Below are 14,766 nucleotides of genomic sequence, written 5' to 3'. Positions count from 1 at the left end.
TTGGAAACAAATCATTTTCCAACTTATTATAATAGAGATACCAACATATATTCAATAGAACATGTCAAGGATTAATTAACTTAAGTATTATTTATTGAGAGAAACTCAATCGTGACAATATAAAATTATGAGACGAGAAATATAACAGTAACTATAAAATCAAATACAAAGTAAACCATGTTCTGCTTAAAACTTGGGGAATTGTACTTTGGCACGACAGTTGTCCACCAGATTATTAGGGCACTGAAAGAAATTTGATCCAGAAATGTCCACGCACATGTAAACTTTTAAAATCTGATCGTTACTTGCTGAATCTCGATTACATTCTATTCCTGGGAGAAACCCTGTAGCTTCTTCTATAATACTTAAAGGGTTTCCTATGTCGTAAAATTGATCATTTGGTTCAAATCCTGAAATTCATTACCTTTAAATGATTAGAAATTTTAATTTGCAAATATATATGTGTGTGTGTGCGCGCGCGCGTGTGTGTGTGTTTTTGAAGTCACCAGATGGTTCAAAATCATGTCTTGTTACCTGCATCCGTAAGCATTTGAAGAAGGTTCAGTTTTTCCTTGAGTTTAAGAGCTGTTTGAAAGTAGTCATGTTGAGTAAGCTTAGATTCTGAACATGTACCATGTTTCATCCATTCATGTGACCATATTTTAATATTGTTGAGACGTGGACACCTCAAAGATGGCCAATTTATTTCCAAGTTCTCAATTAGGTCTGAGATCTACACCAAATTAAGTTTGACTCATTGATGAGTTTTTCATTAGAGAAATACACTAATAAAATCATAAGGAAATTTAAATAAAATGAATACCTTAGATTTATTAAAGACACTTTGAACATCACAGTTTGTGGGAGATGTTCCATTATTGAACCTAGGCCGGAGTCCATAAATGGTAAAATCTGCTGCCGGTTTACCGGCTTTCGGATAACAGCAGCCTAGTTTTTTGAGTCACAGTATGATCCTGGCCACTGCATCATTAACAAACAATAATGCAATACTGAATAATCAGATTAATAAAGTGTAAAAATATAAATATAAACCATCAACAATATCTGTAATTACCTGCAGAATAAAAGTGAAGAAATCAAAATCTTGAGCAGAAAGGCATTGAACAGATAGATATTGTAGTATCAAAAGCTTGGACAGTACTGAAATGCTGCTTAGTTTCATTTTCTTATGTTTTCTCTCTCTATTTAAAGGATTATTTGGAACTTAACAAGCAAAGGAACTAATCAATGATGTTGATAGGAGTATTAGAGTCAATAGTTGAGCTACATATATATAGTGCAATGATGTTGAACTTATGACGCATATACTAATAGTAAATATATTTAATTGTTTTTTAGCATATGCAAATATATTATTTTTCATTCCAATTTTTATTATTATTTTTGTTTATAATGTTGCAACTTTCTTTCTCTTCTTAAGTTAAAAATGTACATGTCTCTTCATTACACCTTTAATCATATTTCATAATCATAGTTGGAAGAGAGTTTCTCGACAAAATCGTGACTCGTGAGTTTTAACAATATTGAGTTTCAATAGAGAAAAAAAATAGACGGTTAGGGTTTCAATAACATTATTATCTAACACATTTTCTCAAACTCATGATGCAATATCAGTCGGCAACAAGAGTTTGTCAAGCGAAAAACGAAAAACATACTACGTAGTATAAAGTTCTAACACCATCCTCAAACTGAAGCTTACTATCTAATAGAGAGAGAGTTCATGATCCATTGGATTGTAGTGGTACCCTGAGAATGAGATGATCTCCGAGAGTTAATATGGTAAGTTAAAAATAATTTAGAATTCTAATTAGATTAGTTTTAGCATAATTATGTTTAAGTAAAATGGACTAATTAGTATATTTTAACTTTCGAACGGAAGGAAGTGTAATGTTAGTATATTTGATAATAGGGGAGGGAAATATAATTTACTTTATATGTTTTTATTTTTATTTTTGGTCCTTTTTATTTTGTTTGAATTTCTACAAACTTATGAGTTTTTTTTAGCAAGACAAAATTATGAGTTAATTTCTACAAACAAACCATTTTATTTAATAATAACGGTACCCGATTCTAATTACCTAACTGGTTTTCATCTACTTTTGTTTTTTAAATTGAACGATAGAAATTCAAAATATTGTAAAAGAGAAAATACTAATATATATGTATGTATGTATGTATGTATGTATGTATGTATGTATGTATGTATGTATGTATGTATGTATGTATGTATTTATATTATATTTGTTATATCGTTTGCATCATTGAAAAAGTTAAATATAGCTTGTTGCAAATATGAAAGTAAAAAATATTTATTACCTATACCTATAATTTTAATCAAAGTGAAAATAATTTTAATTAAAATTTCATAAAAATTATTGTTTATAATTTATACGAATAATAAAAGGGTCGAACAGATATTTACGGAGTATAAGGAGAGTATAAGTTTAGGCACTTAATTAATGTGTTGCAATGTTGACAATGTTGAAGACGTAAAGTGATCTAGCTAATCTTGAGCATTAAGGCATGGACGTTTGGTGTTATAGCGTGGAAGGAAAAGGAAGTCAACTTAAGGGGTGCTTTGACCGGTTCATAGTTTTGAGCAGGCTAGACTATAATACCAAGACTTCAAAAATTTTAGGCTAGACTATGATAAATTACAAAAGAGAAAAGACTAATGATTCTAAATTAAATTAAAGGCAATTATTTGGGCGAGCAAAGTGAGCCAAGTCAGAGAGTTTCAAAGGTCTACGGGCTAGATTATTCGATGGACAAAGCAGAAACGAGATGAGAGTAAATTTAAGCAAAATGTCATTATTTCAAAGATTGGAAGATTCCCTGGGTGGGCCAGATGCGAAGTCAAAGCGAGGAGTTCTATAGAGTTTCAACGAAGAAGCAAGAGCATATTCGCTAGACGAGTCACATTTTGCCCTTGGAAGTAAGGCGGTGTTAGTGACCTTTGGTAGACGAATCTGCATTTTTCTGACATGTATATAAATAGGTGTAAACAAAATTCAGAATATATCTTTACAATCATAGACTCGTATTTAGAGAGAGAAAACAGAGAGGAGAATAAAGATTCACCATTGGAGGCTTGGATTCAACCTTTGCATGATTTTCCCTTTCAATTCTTCATCTTTGTGTTGGTTATGTTCACCATGGATAACTAACTCTATGTGTCGGGATTAAAATTAGTTAGCTAGGATTTCAATGTAAAACTCTTGGTCTGTCTGATCATATATAATCGATCTTTCGTTGTGTTGATGATTAATTTATGTTCTTAATGTTTTTCCCGACGTGCATTCCAGAAATGATTTTTTGATTTAGAAAATGTGAGCGATCGACTTTTTATCTAAGAGATTTACAATAAACTCTTTTGTGGATGCTAGTTGCTAGACATAGAGCTAACTTTACACTTACATTTTTTATCATAATGTCATTGAATCAATTGCTGAGAGAGACATCAAAAGTTAATTGTTAGAATAGATCTCGTGGCGTTTGGCAGACATGGAAACGACAACGAGGGACATGTGGAAACATAACTAAAATTTAAAAAGTGTATAATCAATCAAGAGAAGCATTGAATGAATAGCTAATGACGCCTAATCCCAACACAACTTGTATTCATATATTTCAACTCTTTTTATAATATGTTTCTAAAACAACCTTTCTTAAACTTTTATTTAGAATATTTCAATTTTTTTTTGAGAGGAGAATATTTCAAAATTTGAATGGTCAAAACTATTTCACATTTTTTGTGGATTCGATGTATATTTTTCATAAATATCGACATAGATGACTAAAATTCTCTTATCATTGCTCAAATGACAAGAGTAACATGTAATCAGACATAACTTTTACATGATAATGATCACGTGTAAATTACCATTTTATCTAAATTTCTAAAATGGTTAAATATGATTGGATTAGATATAATCTATTAATTAGTTGTTGTAGAGTGGATGAACTAGATGGATAAATAAATGAAGGGTATTGTTAACTTGTGCCTTTAGGGCACATGTTAAGAAATCTAAAAGAAGAAATATTCTCTAAAATTTTGTGCATTTAAATGATTAAAAAGTTAAATATTAAATGTAATGCACACATTTCAATAAGTTTTTTTTCTATATGTGCCTTGAGGGCACAAGTTAACATTTCCCGTAAATGAATTAATTGAATGTATGTGGTTTAATGAATATAATTGTCATTTCTTAAGCTAAAAAATATAAAACTAGCTTTTCTGTATGAAAAATAAAACGGAGATGTCAAATTTCTCATTTTCACATAACCATATTGAAGATGCATTCTCATTACGTGGGTATGATAATTATAATTAGAAATACAATGCTTACTTGAAAATCAAAATACAAATTAAATCATGTTCTGCTTAACAAAACAAATTCACCCAAAACTTGGAGAATTGTACTGTATCACCACACGAACCCATTGGAACACCAGGACACTCAATGAAATTTGACCCAGAAGTGTCCACACACATGTAAACTTTTAAAAGCTGACTTTTAAGTCCTGGATCTCTATTACATACTATTCCTGGGAGAAACCCTGTAGCTTTTTGTATGGCATCTAAAATGTTGCTTGTGTTGTAAAATTTATCATCTGGTTCAATCCCTGTGGAATTCATTGCAATTAAATGATCAGAAGTTTTGCAAATATATCTTACTTTTTGGTTTCGCTCTCAACACTTTAAATTAAAAGCGTGTCATCTACACTTAATTACACTTAATTACTTCCATTTTTAAGAAATATTTGTCATCTACATGTCAGTGTCAATGTCGTGTTTCATGACTCATTAGATGGTTCAAAAATATGTCTTGTTACCTGCGTTCTTAAGGATTTGAATGATGTTGAATTTTTTCTTGAGTTTGAGAGCTGTTTGAAAGTAGTCATGTTGAGTAAGCTTAGATTCTGAACAAGTGCCATGTTTCATCCATTCATGTGACCATACTTTTATACTTTTGAGTTGTGGACACCTCAAAGATGGCCAATTTAATTCCAAGTTCTCAATGAGGTCTGGGATCTACACCAAATTAAACATGACTCATTGATAAGTTTTTCAATAGAGATATAAGGGTTTATCTAACTTGCAGAAGTAAATTACTCTTGCACTATTTATATATATCTTTTTTTACTACTGGATCAGTAATTCTATCATATTTTTTTACAAAATCAAGAGTGAGGAGGACATCAAGCAGCCGCTGAACATCTCGATTAAATCGGCACCTGCAGGGGACTCCTATCCTCTGCCACTCACCCATATAATATAAATAGGAAAAAAAAGGAAAAAAATATATAAAAAAGGGGAGTCAAATCAAAACCCTATGAGAAAAACATTAACAAGGAAAATAAATTTATGGAAAGCGAAAATTAAGCAACTCAAATCGGTCTCTAAAAAAAACCTCCCTAACGAAAATGGGGATAGTGTCCCACCATCTAAAATAGAGTACGTGATGTGACCATGATTAACCAATTTGTCCGTGCTTCCATTACCTTCTCGATGATTAGAAAAACCTCCCTATCATATTTTATTTAATGATAAGATTTATTGTTGTATAATGATGAAAAGAATGTGCATGGTGCAAGACTTATCATCCTTATGCATTATTGACTTGCCGGAAAAATTAATGTACTAACAAAATATATTGTAAAGACCAATTAAATACATTTTTCAAAAATAAATTAATACCTTAGATTTATCAAAGACACTTTCAATATCACAGTTTGAAGGAGTTGATCCATCATTTTTGGTCGGCCGGAGTCCATAAATGTTAAACTCTGGCGGTAGAATCGGGGTAATCGGATAACAGCAGCTATGGTTTGTGTCACAGTATGCTCCTGGCCACTGCATCATTGACAAACAGTGTAATGCTTAATAATCAGGTTAATAAAGTAAATCAACAATATTCATGATTAACAGATCTAATTACTAATGATTTAATTACCTGCTGAATAAAATAGAAGAAATCAAAATCCTGAGCTGAAAGGCATTGCACAGACAGATATTGAAGTATCAAAAGCTTGAACAAAAGAGAATAAGTGCTGCTCACTTTCATTTTCTAATTTTTTTTTTTTTTTTTTTTTTGGTACAAGATTTTCTAATGTTTTCTATTTCTCCCTAAAAGGAGTTTTTGGAACTTCACAAACAAAGAGAACTAATCAAGTTTTTTTTTTTTTTTTTTTTGGTACAAGATTTTCTAATGTTTTCTATTTCTCCCTAAAAGGAGTTTTTGGAACTTCACAAACAAAGAGAACTAATCAATGATGTTGATAGGTGTGTTTCATATATATATATAGTGCAATTATGTTTAACTTATAATGCATACTATTTAAATGATTTTTAGTATATGTAAATATACTATTTTGTTTTCTTCCAAAACAAAGTACTATCTTTTGTTTCTATACTGTTATAATTCTACATTTAATTTCTTGTAAATATATCTTTATTTTATTTTATTTCTTATTATTGTTATTTTGTTTTAATCTCTACTAAATTATATGTTTAATTCCTACAACTATACAGTTTTTTTTTTTTTTTTTAATAATAACGGTACCCAATTCTAATTACTTGGTTTTCATCTACTAAAAAGAAGTTGAAGAAATTAAACAACAGAAATTCAAAATCTAGTAAAAGAGAAAATACTAACATATATAAAAAATTACTTGGTTTTCATCTACTAAAAAGAAGTTGAAGAAATTAAACAACAGAAATTCAAAATCTAGTAAAAGAGAAAATACTAACATATATAAAAATTTCAACCCAAAAGTTATAAACTTTTTTTCTCTATATAGATATAAGTATAAATCAGGTTATCCAATATTTTGTTACAATCAATGCATTTCTAAATCAATGTTATGTACTACAAAAACGATTGATTAGGCGTTAGTTTAGTTCTTTTTTCTTAGCTATATGTTGAGGTCAACATGTACAGTGTAACACTCCTAACGTATTAATTAATAATCACATATTGCTAATAGGATTCTCTCAAGTTTTCTAATACTATATTTTCTACAATCAACGTGACAAGGGTGGCAGCTTTCATTTATATATTGAGAGAAGAACGTTTTGGGATTACCAATCACATGTAGTAAGCAACGGAAGGAGATATATTATGTTAGTTTTGGGGCTTAATTAATTTGTTGCAATGTGGATCATGTTGAAGACGTAAAGTGATATAGTTCAACTTGAGCTTAAGGCATGGAAGTTTGGTGTTGTTGCGTGGAAGGAAGCCAATTTCAGGGACGCTTTCGCATGTGATGTATTCATATGCCTAAATTGAATTTTGAATAAATAGTTAAATACTCTTTTAAAGTGTTTTGATCTCATAAAATTGAATAAATAGATAAATACTCTTTTGGAGTGTTTTGATCTCTTAAAAAATAAAGGACATGGCAACTCTAGTTGTACATTAATTAATTTGTAAAACTGTTTCTGAGACATGACTAACTGAAAGGAAGTGACAGGACAAAAACAAAAAATTTTGTCCATCACTAAACCACACCATAACTTTTTGTCCCCATGTACAAGTTATCTAAAATACAAAAAAAAAAAAATTGTCCACCAAAAATCGTAGAAGACAAAAAAATATTCAATACCATAAAAGTTTGTCATGTGTGTTATGTCTTGTGTTGTGTTATTCTCTCTCTGATGTTGTTCTGTCTAATACATATTGTTTAGCAAATCAAACGTACCATTGAAGTTGTAAATTTTGTAAATATCCTCTGAAATTTGAAAAAAGGTAAAACTATCTCTGAAATTGTTAAACGTTGGAGAATTTACACCCTCCGTTAGTTTTTCGATTAGTCAGCGTGACGCATAGTTGACTAATTACGTGACACTGCCACATGGTATGGTATGGTATGACTGGTCATGCCACGTCATAGGGGATATTTATTTATTTTTTGAAAATAAAATTATTCTTGATTATTTTTAATGGTTATGAGCAAATACCACAAAACTATTAAAGATGATGTTCACGTGTGGTGCTTCACATACTGAAAACAACTCTAAATCATATTCTTATCTAGACAATTGTTTTCTCTGCATAAATATTTTTTTTTCTAGAATTTAATATTAATACTTAAAAAACATTTGTTGAAACATGAGAAAAATATTTTACATAGCTACAATGATAATAAGAAGTACATAATGGAAAGTGTGTCTAGGAATAAATTGTGTCTTGCTAATGAAGTGGTTTCTTCTTATACCTTAAAACTCCTCACCGTAAACTATGTGAATCTGCAAGTCAGGTGTTCCATTAAACACAATCTGACCCCGAATACGAGATTGATCAACTGGAATGCTCATAATGGAAAGAGTACGATTTTGAATGTGGATGGTAGTAGCCCTGAGAATCCTAGATGGTGCTTGGATTCACGGTTTTGCTAGAAAAATTGGATTCTCTAATATACTTCACACGTAACTTTTGGCAGTGTATCATGGATTGAGATTGGCGTGGGATTTTGGCTTCACAATCATGGTGTGCTATTTCGATTCTAAGTCAGCTATCAAGTTAATTTAGAGGAGGTGAAGTTTGACATCATTATGTTGCGATTTTCTGAATATTCGAGAACTCCTTTAGAGGGACTCACAAAGTTCAGCTACTTCATACTCTCACGGAGAAAAAATGCTTGTGCATACTATATTGCTAAGTTTGGAGCTGACAGTCAAGATGCGTTTTGGTCTATTGCGTCGCCTCCGTATGGAATTCTCCTCCACCTGCTAGCTGATGCTAGTGAGACTTTCTTTACTAGATTGCGGTTTTTTTTTCTTTTTCTTTTTTGTTTATCTGTTTCTTTTCCCATCTGTAGCAATGATATTAAGAAAACACAAACAAATACGAAGGATCGATGTTTTAATTGAAAAGTGAATTTTACACATTCAAATTTTAAAATGTGTAAAAATTCATGTGTAAAAGTCTTGAAAAGTGCATTTTACACATTTGAATTTGAAATTAAAAAATGTAAAAAAAATCTAGAAATTACTGTTTGTCACAAAAGGGGTTCGAACCATGTATAAATTGCGTTCAGATTCAAAAATCCAAATATGCAAAACTGTTCCCGGTTTTAAAATCTAAAAGGGGTAAATTTGGCAAAGAAAATTAATTTTGGCGGTGCGCTAGAATTGTGAGGGTAGAAAAATAACTTCACAGGTCTCTCTTAAAATTAAGAGAAGATATTTGTACAACAACTTTTTGACAATTTTTTCTCTCGTATTCACATTAGATTCTTATTCTCTCTCTTCCTTTTTCTCTATCTATTGTTTTGGACCAATGAGAAAAGAGAAAATGTAGGTTGTCATCAAAGTTGTCCCAAATGGTTGTACATATATCACTACTCTAAAATTAAAGTATAAAATGCGAGAAATAAGATGGAATTATGTAATCTCTCATTTTCTAGTGACCTTGTTGAAGATGCATTGTCAGTGCTTGACAATGCATCATTTAGATACAATGATTACTACAAAATCAACATACAAATTAAACCATAACCATGTTCTGCTAAGCAAAACAAATTCTCTTAAAACTTGGGGAATTGTACATTAGTGACACAGCTACCCATTGGAAGACCAGGGCACTCAATGAATTTTGACCCAGAAATGTCTGCACACATGTAAACTTGATAAAGCTGGCTGTTACGTGCTGAATCTCTGTTACATTCTATTCCTGGGGAATACCCTGTAACCTGTTGTATAGCATCCAAAATGTTACCTGTGTTGTAAAATTTATTATCTGGTTCAATCCCTGAAATTCAATGCAATTAAATAGAAATTTTGAATTATATACCTCTCAACACTTTAGATTCAAAGCGTGTCAGTAAGACACCATCAGACGAGACAAGTATGGTGTCTGACTGACACGTTGTGGTGTCTGACACATACACGTCTTTGACACATGTGTCAGTGTCGTGTACACTGTACCGTGTCAGTGTATGTTATTTATGTGTTCGTGTTAGTGTCATGTCTAATATCCGTGTATATGTGTATACGTGAGTGTTACATAAGTAATCATTAAATACTTCAAAACCATGTCATGTTACCTGCATTCTTAAGGATTTGAAGAAGATTCAGTTTGCTCTTGAGTTTAAGAGCTGTTTGAAAGTAGTCATGTTGAGTAAGCTTAGATTCTGAGCATGTACCATGTTTCATCCATTCATGTGACCATAGTGAAATACCATTTCTACTAGGGCAGCTCAAAGATGGCCAATTATTTTCCAAGTCCTTAATAAGGTCTGAGATCTATATATACAAAATTAAATATGACTCATAGATGAGTTTTTCAGCCGAGAAATACACTAATAAAATCATGAAGAGCAATTAAATTCATTTAAAAAAAAAATACCTTAGATTTATCAAAGACACTTTTAATATTACAGTTTGAGGGAGATGATCCATCATTGAAGTTTGGCCTAAGTCCAGCAATGGTAAAATCTGCTGTCGGTTTTCCGGTTTTCACAAAACAGCAGCTCTGGTTTGAGTCACAGATTGCTCCTGGCCACTGCATCATTAGCAAATTAACAGTGCAATACCGAAGAATCAGAATAAAATGTAAATATGAATATAAAACTTAAATAAATCGACTATTTTTTTTTATAAGAATTAAATGAATACACTTTATTCAGTATTAATAGATCTACTCATGATTTAATTACCTGCTGAATAAAATAGAAGAAATCAAATTCTTGAGCAGAAAGGCTTTGAACAGAAAGATATTGAAGTATCACAAGCTTGGACAAAAATGAAATGCTGTTGAGTTTTTGGAACTACACTTGGAAAGGGAACTCATCAATGATGTTGATATTAGGAGGAGAAATGGTGTTACATGTAAATAGTGTAATCATGTTGAACTTACAAAGGTGTGAATATATTATTTTTTTAGTTCCTTCAACAATTTTATTTTTTATTTTTGGCCAAATACCTCCCTGGGTCCTTTAAGTTTCACGTTTGTAACAGATAGGTCCTTTAAGTTTTTTAGGTAACAGATAGGTCCTTTAAGTTTCTAAGGTTTCAGATAGGTCCTTTAAGTTTCGAGTTTGTTTCAGATAGGTCCTTCATATCAACTCTGTTAAGGACCTATCTGAAACTTTAGAAACTTAAAGGACCTATCTGTTACCTAAAAAACTTAAAGGACCTATCTGTTACAAACATGAAACTTAAAGGACCCAGGGAGGTATTTGGCCTTTATTTTTTTAGTATATGCAAATATACTATTTTATTTTTTGAAGGAAGTATAAGCAAATATACTACTCCTTCGAGCGATTTTCATAAAAATACATATAAGGTTTCGTGTGGTGAAAATAACGGAGAGTTTATAAATTAACTTACCGGGGATGAGCTTACCGTGGTTGATTTATAAACTAACTTATAGCTAATAATAGATAAAATAGTTGATTGAGTTTGTAGTGTTTGGTAAAATTTGCATTTTAATTAATTTATAAATATGAAATAATATAAAAATATATATTTAATGAATATTTGTTTTTTTTAAGGTTGCAAGAGTATAAGTGAGTAAAAAAAAAAGTTATAAGTACTTGAATTAACTTATAAAACTTTATATCATATAAACTACTAAAAATATTCTATAAGATTGTGAGCAAATAATTGTTGCCGTAAGTCATACGTTCCTTTTTCAAGTGCTAAACAAACCCTAAATATATTTATTGTTGCCGTATTTTTAAATCGGTTTGCACTTTAACTTTGATATTTTCTATACAAACAACTCACATAGTTGATATGGAAGTATTGATCCTTTCCCTCAAAAAAAAAAAAATGGAATTATTGATCCTCAATAATTTGACTTTAAATTATATCCATCTACCCATAGGGTAAAAGGCTGCATGCATTAAGTGTGTTGAGTGGTTACGGAATTTTTTTTTCTGCCCCTATCACAAAAAAAAATGATATATCTGCCCCTAGTTGAAAGTTATTGTTGTAAATGCCCTTGTTCTTCATTTGAAATGGCGAGCATCACATTTTTTCAACCCTCCTCTGCAAGCTTGCAGGCTTTCTCAGAACAACTCTGTGTGTTCCTAATTTCATTTGGCGAGCATGAATATTTAAGGTATTTTTCTTGTTCTTTCTTTTAATTTTTTTTTTCCCATGTTCCACACATGAAATGGCGAGCATGCCATTGTTGTTTTTTTTTTTCAATTTTTTTTATGCTTGCCCTTTGAAATGGCGAGCAAACAAAGGCCTTTGAAATGGGATTTTTCCGGTTTTGCAACGAGGTAAACAATCTTTTTCTGCTACTTATAGATTGCTTTTATGATGATACTTATAGAATCAATGAAGTGATATATATTAATCCGTAGTATTCATATCTTGTTTAATTAATCTCTGGCTACCTATGCATTCATCTCTTATGGCACTGTTTGCTTTTTACAGAAGCACATAAGAAGATGAACACACATGTTGTATTCTTTACTGTTTTTCTTTTGTTTCCGATAAATTGTTAACCACTTCATTTCAATTTATAACTTTTTTTAACAGATAAGTTTTCCTTCGTTGAATGGTTGCGAGAAAAGAAAAAAATCCTGGATAATTTCGTTGAATGGTTGCGAGAAAAGAAAAAAATCTGATATCTTTCAGCCATCTGATTCTCTGCACCGTGCAGTCTCTGGTATGTGAATTCATTAAATGCTTTAACGATTGAGTTTTATGGAGAAATATTCAGTTTATAAAATAATGTTGCTCTGAAATCCAATAAAGAACTCATGATATTGACACGTAAGCCCATTTTGTATCTTCGATTTAAAAATAATAGCAAAATACTGGTTTTCAATTGATGTCAGTGCCAAACTAGTTTACACTGAAAGTGCATGTTCGTTTTTCTCTGAACAATTTATTTATTATTTTTGTGGTTTTTTAAATCTGTTCTAACTTAACTTATACTAATTGATTTGTTGGCAGCACTTCTTTGAGCAAGAGAACTGTTGAATTACCAAATTAGATGGGTGCCTTGTGGCTCGTTTATTTTAAATCTCGCAACCTTCGCATTTTTTTTTTAAAAAATGGCCTTTGTTTGCTCGCCATTTCAAAGGGCAAGCATAAAAAAATTGAAAAAAAAAAACAACAATGGCATGCTCGCCATTTCATGTGTGGAACATGGGAAATTTTTTTTTACCATGCTCGCCATTTGAAAGAAAGAACAACAAAAATACCTTAAATATTCATGCTCGCCAAATGAAATTAGGAACACACAGAGTTGTTCTGAGAAAGCCTGCAAGCTTGCAGAGGAGGGTTGAAAAAATGTGATGCTCGCCATTTCAAATGAAGAACAAGGGCATTTACAACAATAATTTTCAACTAGGGGCAGATATATCATTTTTTTTTTGTGATAGGGGCAGAAAAAAAAAATTCGGTTGTAACGTTGCATTCAGTAGCTTGTCTCATGATAATAAATATTGATCGAAAAAAAGTTTAGACCTCATCAATAAAAAAAAAATGTTAACAAAGTGATTGATCTCAAGTGATGAGTGATTTTTATCAAATGTTGAATCATTCAAAAGAATTAAGTTTAAATTTTAGGTAGAACAATTCTTGGTCAGGAATGTAAAGAATTAAGTTTTAATTTAAAAAAAAAAAAGTGTTTATCTTGGTTCTCACCCCACAACTTGATATTACTTCTAGTCCCTCACACTTGAAGGATTTTATCCACTATAATCAAACCGATAACAATATTGAGACACTTAGTCCTAAATTTTACCTTGCCTTAAACTCATTTCCTTACCTCAAACTAGAGGATTACAAGATTTACAAAAGAATAATTGAATATTTACAAAAACTTATATAGTAGTAAACTAATTGAGCACATAATTGAATAGTATCTCTTTTATAATTTGTCTGATGTTTCTCGACCAAGTTTGTTGGCAAGTGTGTAACCTTTCACAACAATTGTCATTCCTATTTATAGGAGAATTTGAAATACGTCTTGCTGGAGAATCTTCGTTTTCAAACATTAGAGTATATGTATGTTGCATGCAATCTTTGCCTTGATAGTTGACAAATCCATCATTCAACTTCAACATTGATGCACTTGAATGTTCTTTCCTAATGTATACATGTTAATTATTGCTTTCCTTATTTGTAGAAAGATTTGTTGCATCACTTCAAGTACATAATATCGCCTTGGTATAGAAGATTACTTGGTCCAGAATGTCGACCACAAAACATTGACTCCTTTTTTGATTATAAAGTCTTGTCTTCACATCTCTCCACAAATGATGACTTGAGTCCACAAAGTGTTGATTTTATGTTGACCATAGTGCTTTGTCTTGATCTCATATGTTTCTGTTTCGCACACCGTAAGGTTGACTTCCAGTTCAGAGCATTGACCACAGAGGATCAACTTTGTGTATTTTCCTGTACACATAAGAAACATCAGAGTATCTAGTTATTCTTAAATACATTGTTATCATCAAAACTTAAAGGTATTGCTCTTTAATCCATTTTGGTTTAACAATCTTCTCCAATTTGATGAACAATTTGTTTACTTACAAAAATGTCTTAACATAAGGTGGGGGTTGTAAGCTTCCCCCCGATTCTAAGTCAGGAAAAATAAATTCTAAATAAATTAAAACAAACATGCAATAATAAATAAAAATAGGTAACAATATGTAATAGTCAAAATAAGACACAGTCTTTTATTATTACTCCACATGTTGTCATCAATCAAAAATATATATATTTCATTGATAATAGAAAAGATACATAGGAAAACATAAGAAAACAATTAA

The 14,766-nt window shown here is 31.0% G+C and overlaps 2 protein-coding genes, 1 long non-coding RNA gene and 1 pseudogene across 4 annotated transcripts; 1 reads left to right on the top strand and 3 right to left on the bottom strand.

The window, feature by feature from the left end:
- Positions 1–71: 71 nt before the first annotated feature.
- Positions 72–1,276, bottom strand: LOC146921525 (ribonuclease 3-like; annotated as a pseudogene). Its single transcript, XR_015012158.1, has 4 exons — positions 1,076–1,276; positions 824–981; positions 535–733; positions 72–410 (listed from the first exon to the last, which is right to left on the bottom strand). The product of XR_015012158.1 is annotated as a ribonuclease 3-like (transcript).
- A 3,019-nt stretch (positions 1,277–4,295) lies between these two features.
- Positions 4,296–6,108, bottom strand: LOC146921524 (ribonuclease 3-like). Its single transcript, XM_085714907.1, has 4 exons — positions 5,979–6,108; positions 5,723–5,878; positions 4,858–5,056; positions 4,296–4,647 (listed from the first exon to the last, which is right to left on the bottom strand). Exons 1-4 carry the CDS (start codon positions 6,087–6,089, stop codon positions 4,406–4,408), a joined length of 708 nt encoding a protein of 235 aa, XP_085571033.1. The 5' UTR covers positions 6,090–6,108; the 3' UTR covers positions 4,296–4,405.
- A 3,301-nt stretch (positions 6,109–9,409) lies between these two features.
- On the bottom strand, positions 9,410–12,070 carry LOC146921523 (ribonuclease 3-like). The gene is made up of 5 exons (XM_085711322.1): positions 12,014–12,070; positions 10,684–10,794; positions 10,374–10,529; positions 10,072–10,270; positions 9,410–9,776 (listed from the first exon to the last, which is right to left on the bottom strand). The coding sequence occupies exons 1-5, from the start codon at positions 12,068–12,070 to the stop codon at positions 9,553–9,555; spliced, it is 747 nt and encodes a 248-aa protein (XP_085567448.1). The 3' UTR covers positions 9,410–9,552.
- Positions 12,071–12,566: 496 nt separating this feature from the next.
- Positions 12,567–12,994, top strand: LOC146921522 (uncharacterized). Its single transcript, XR_015010776.1, has 2 exons — positions 12,567–12,650; positions 12,941–12,994. It is a non-coding gene; the product is annotated as an uncharacterized LOC146921522 (long non-coding RNA).
- The last annotated feature ends 1,772 nt before the right edge of the window (positions 12,995–14,766 follow it).

Source organism: Medicago sativa, chromosome 5, assembly GCF_051527215.1.
Source record: "Medicago sativa cultivar Bolivia chromosome 5, Bolivia_mono, whole genome shotgun sequence".
In the NCBI taxonomy this organism is placed as follows: domain Eukaryota; kingdom Viridiplantae; phylum Streptophyta; class Magnoliopsida; order Fabales; family Fabaceae; genus Medicago; species Medicago sativa.
Note: the sequence above shows the minus strand (reverse complement) of the source record. Positions and strands in the feature narration are given on the sequence as shown.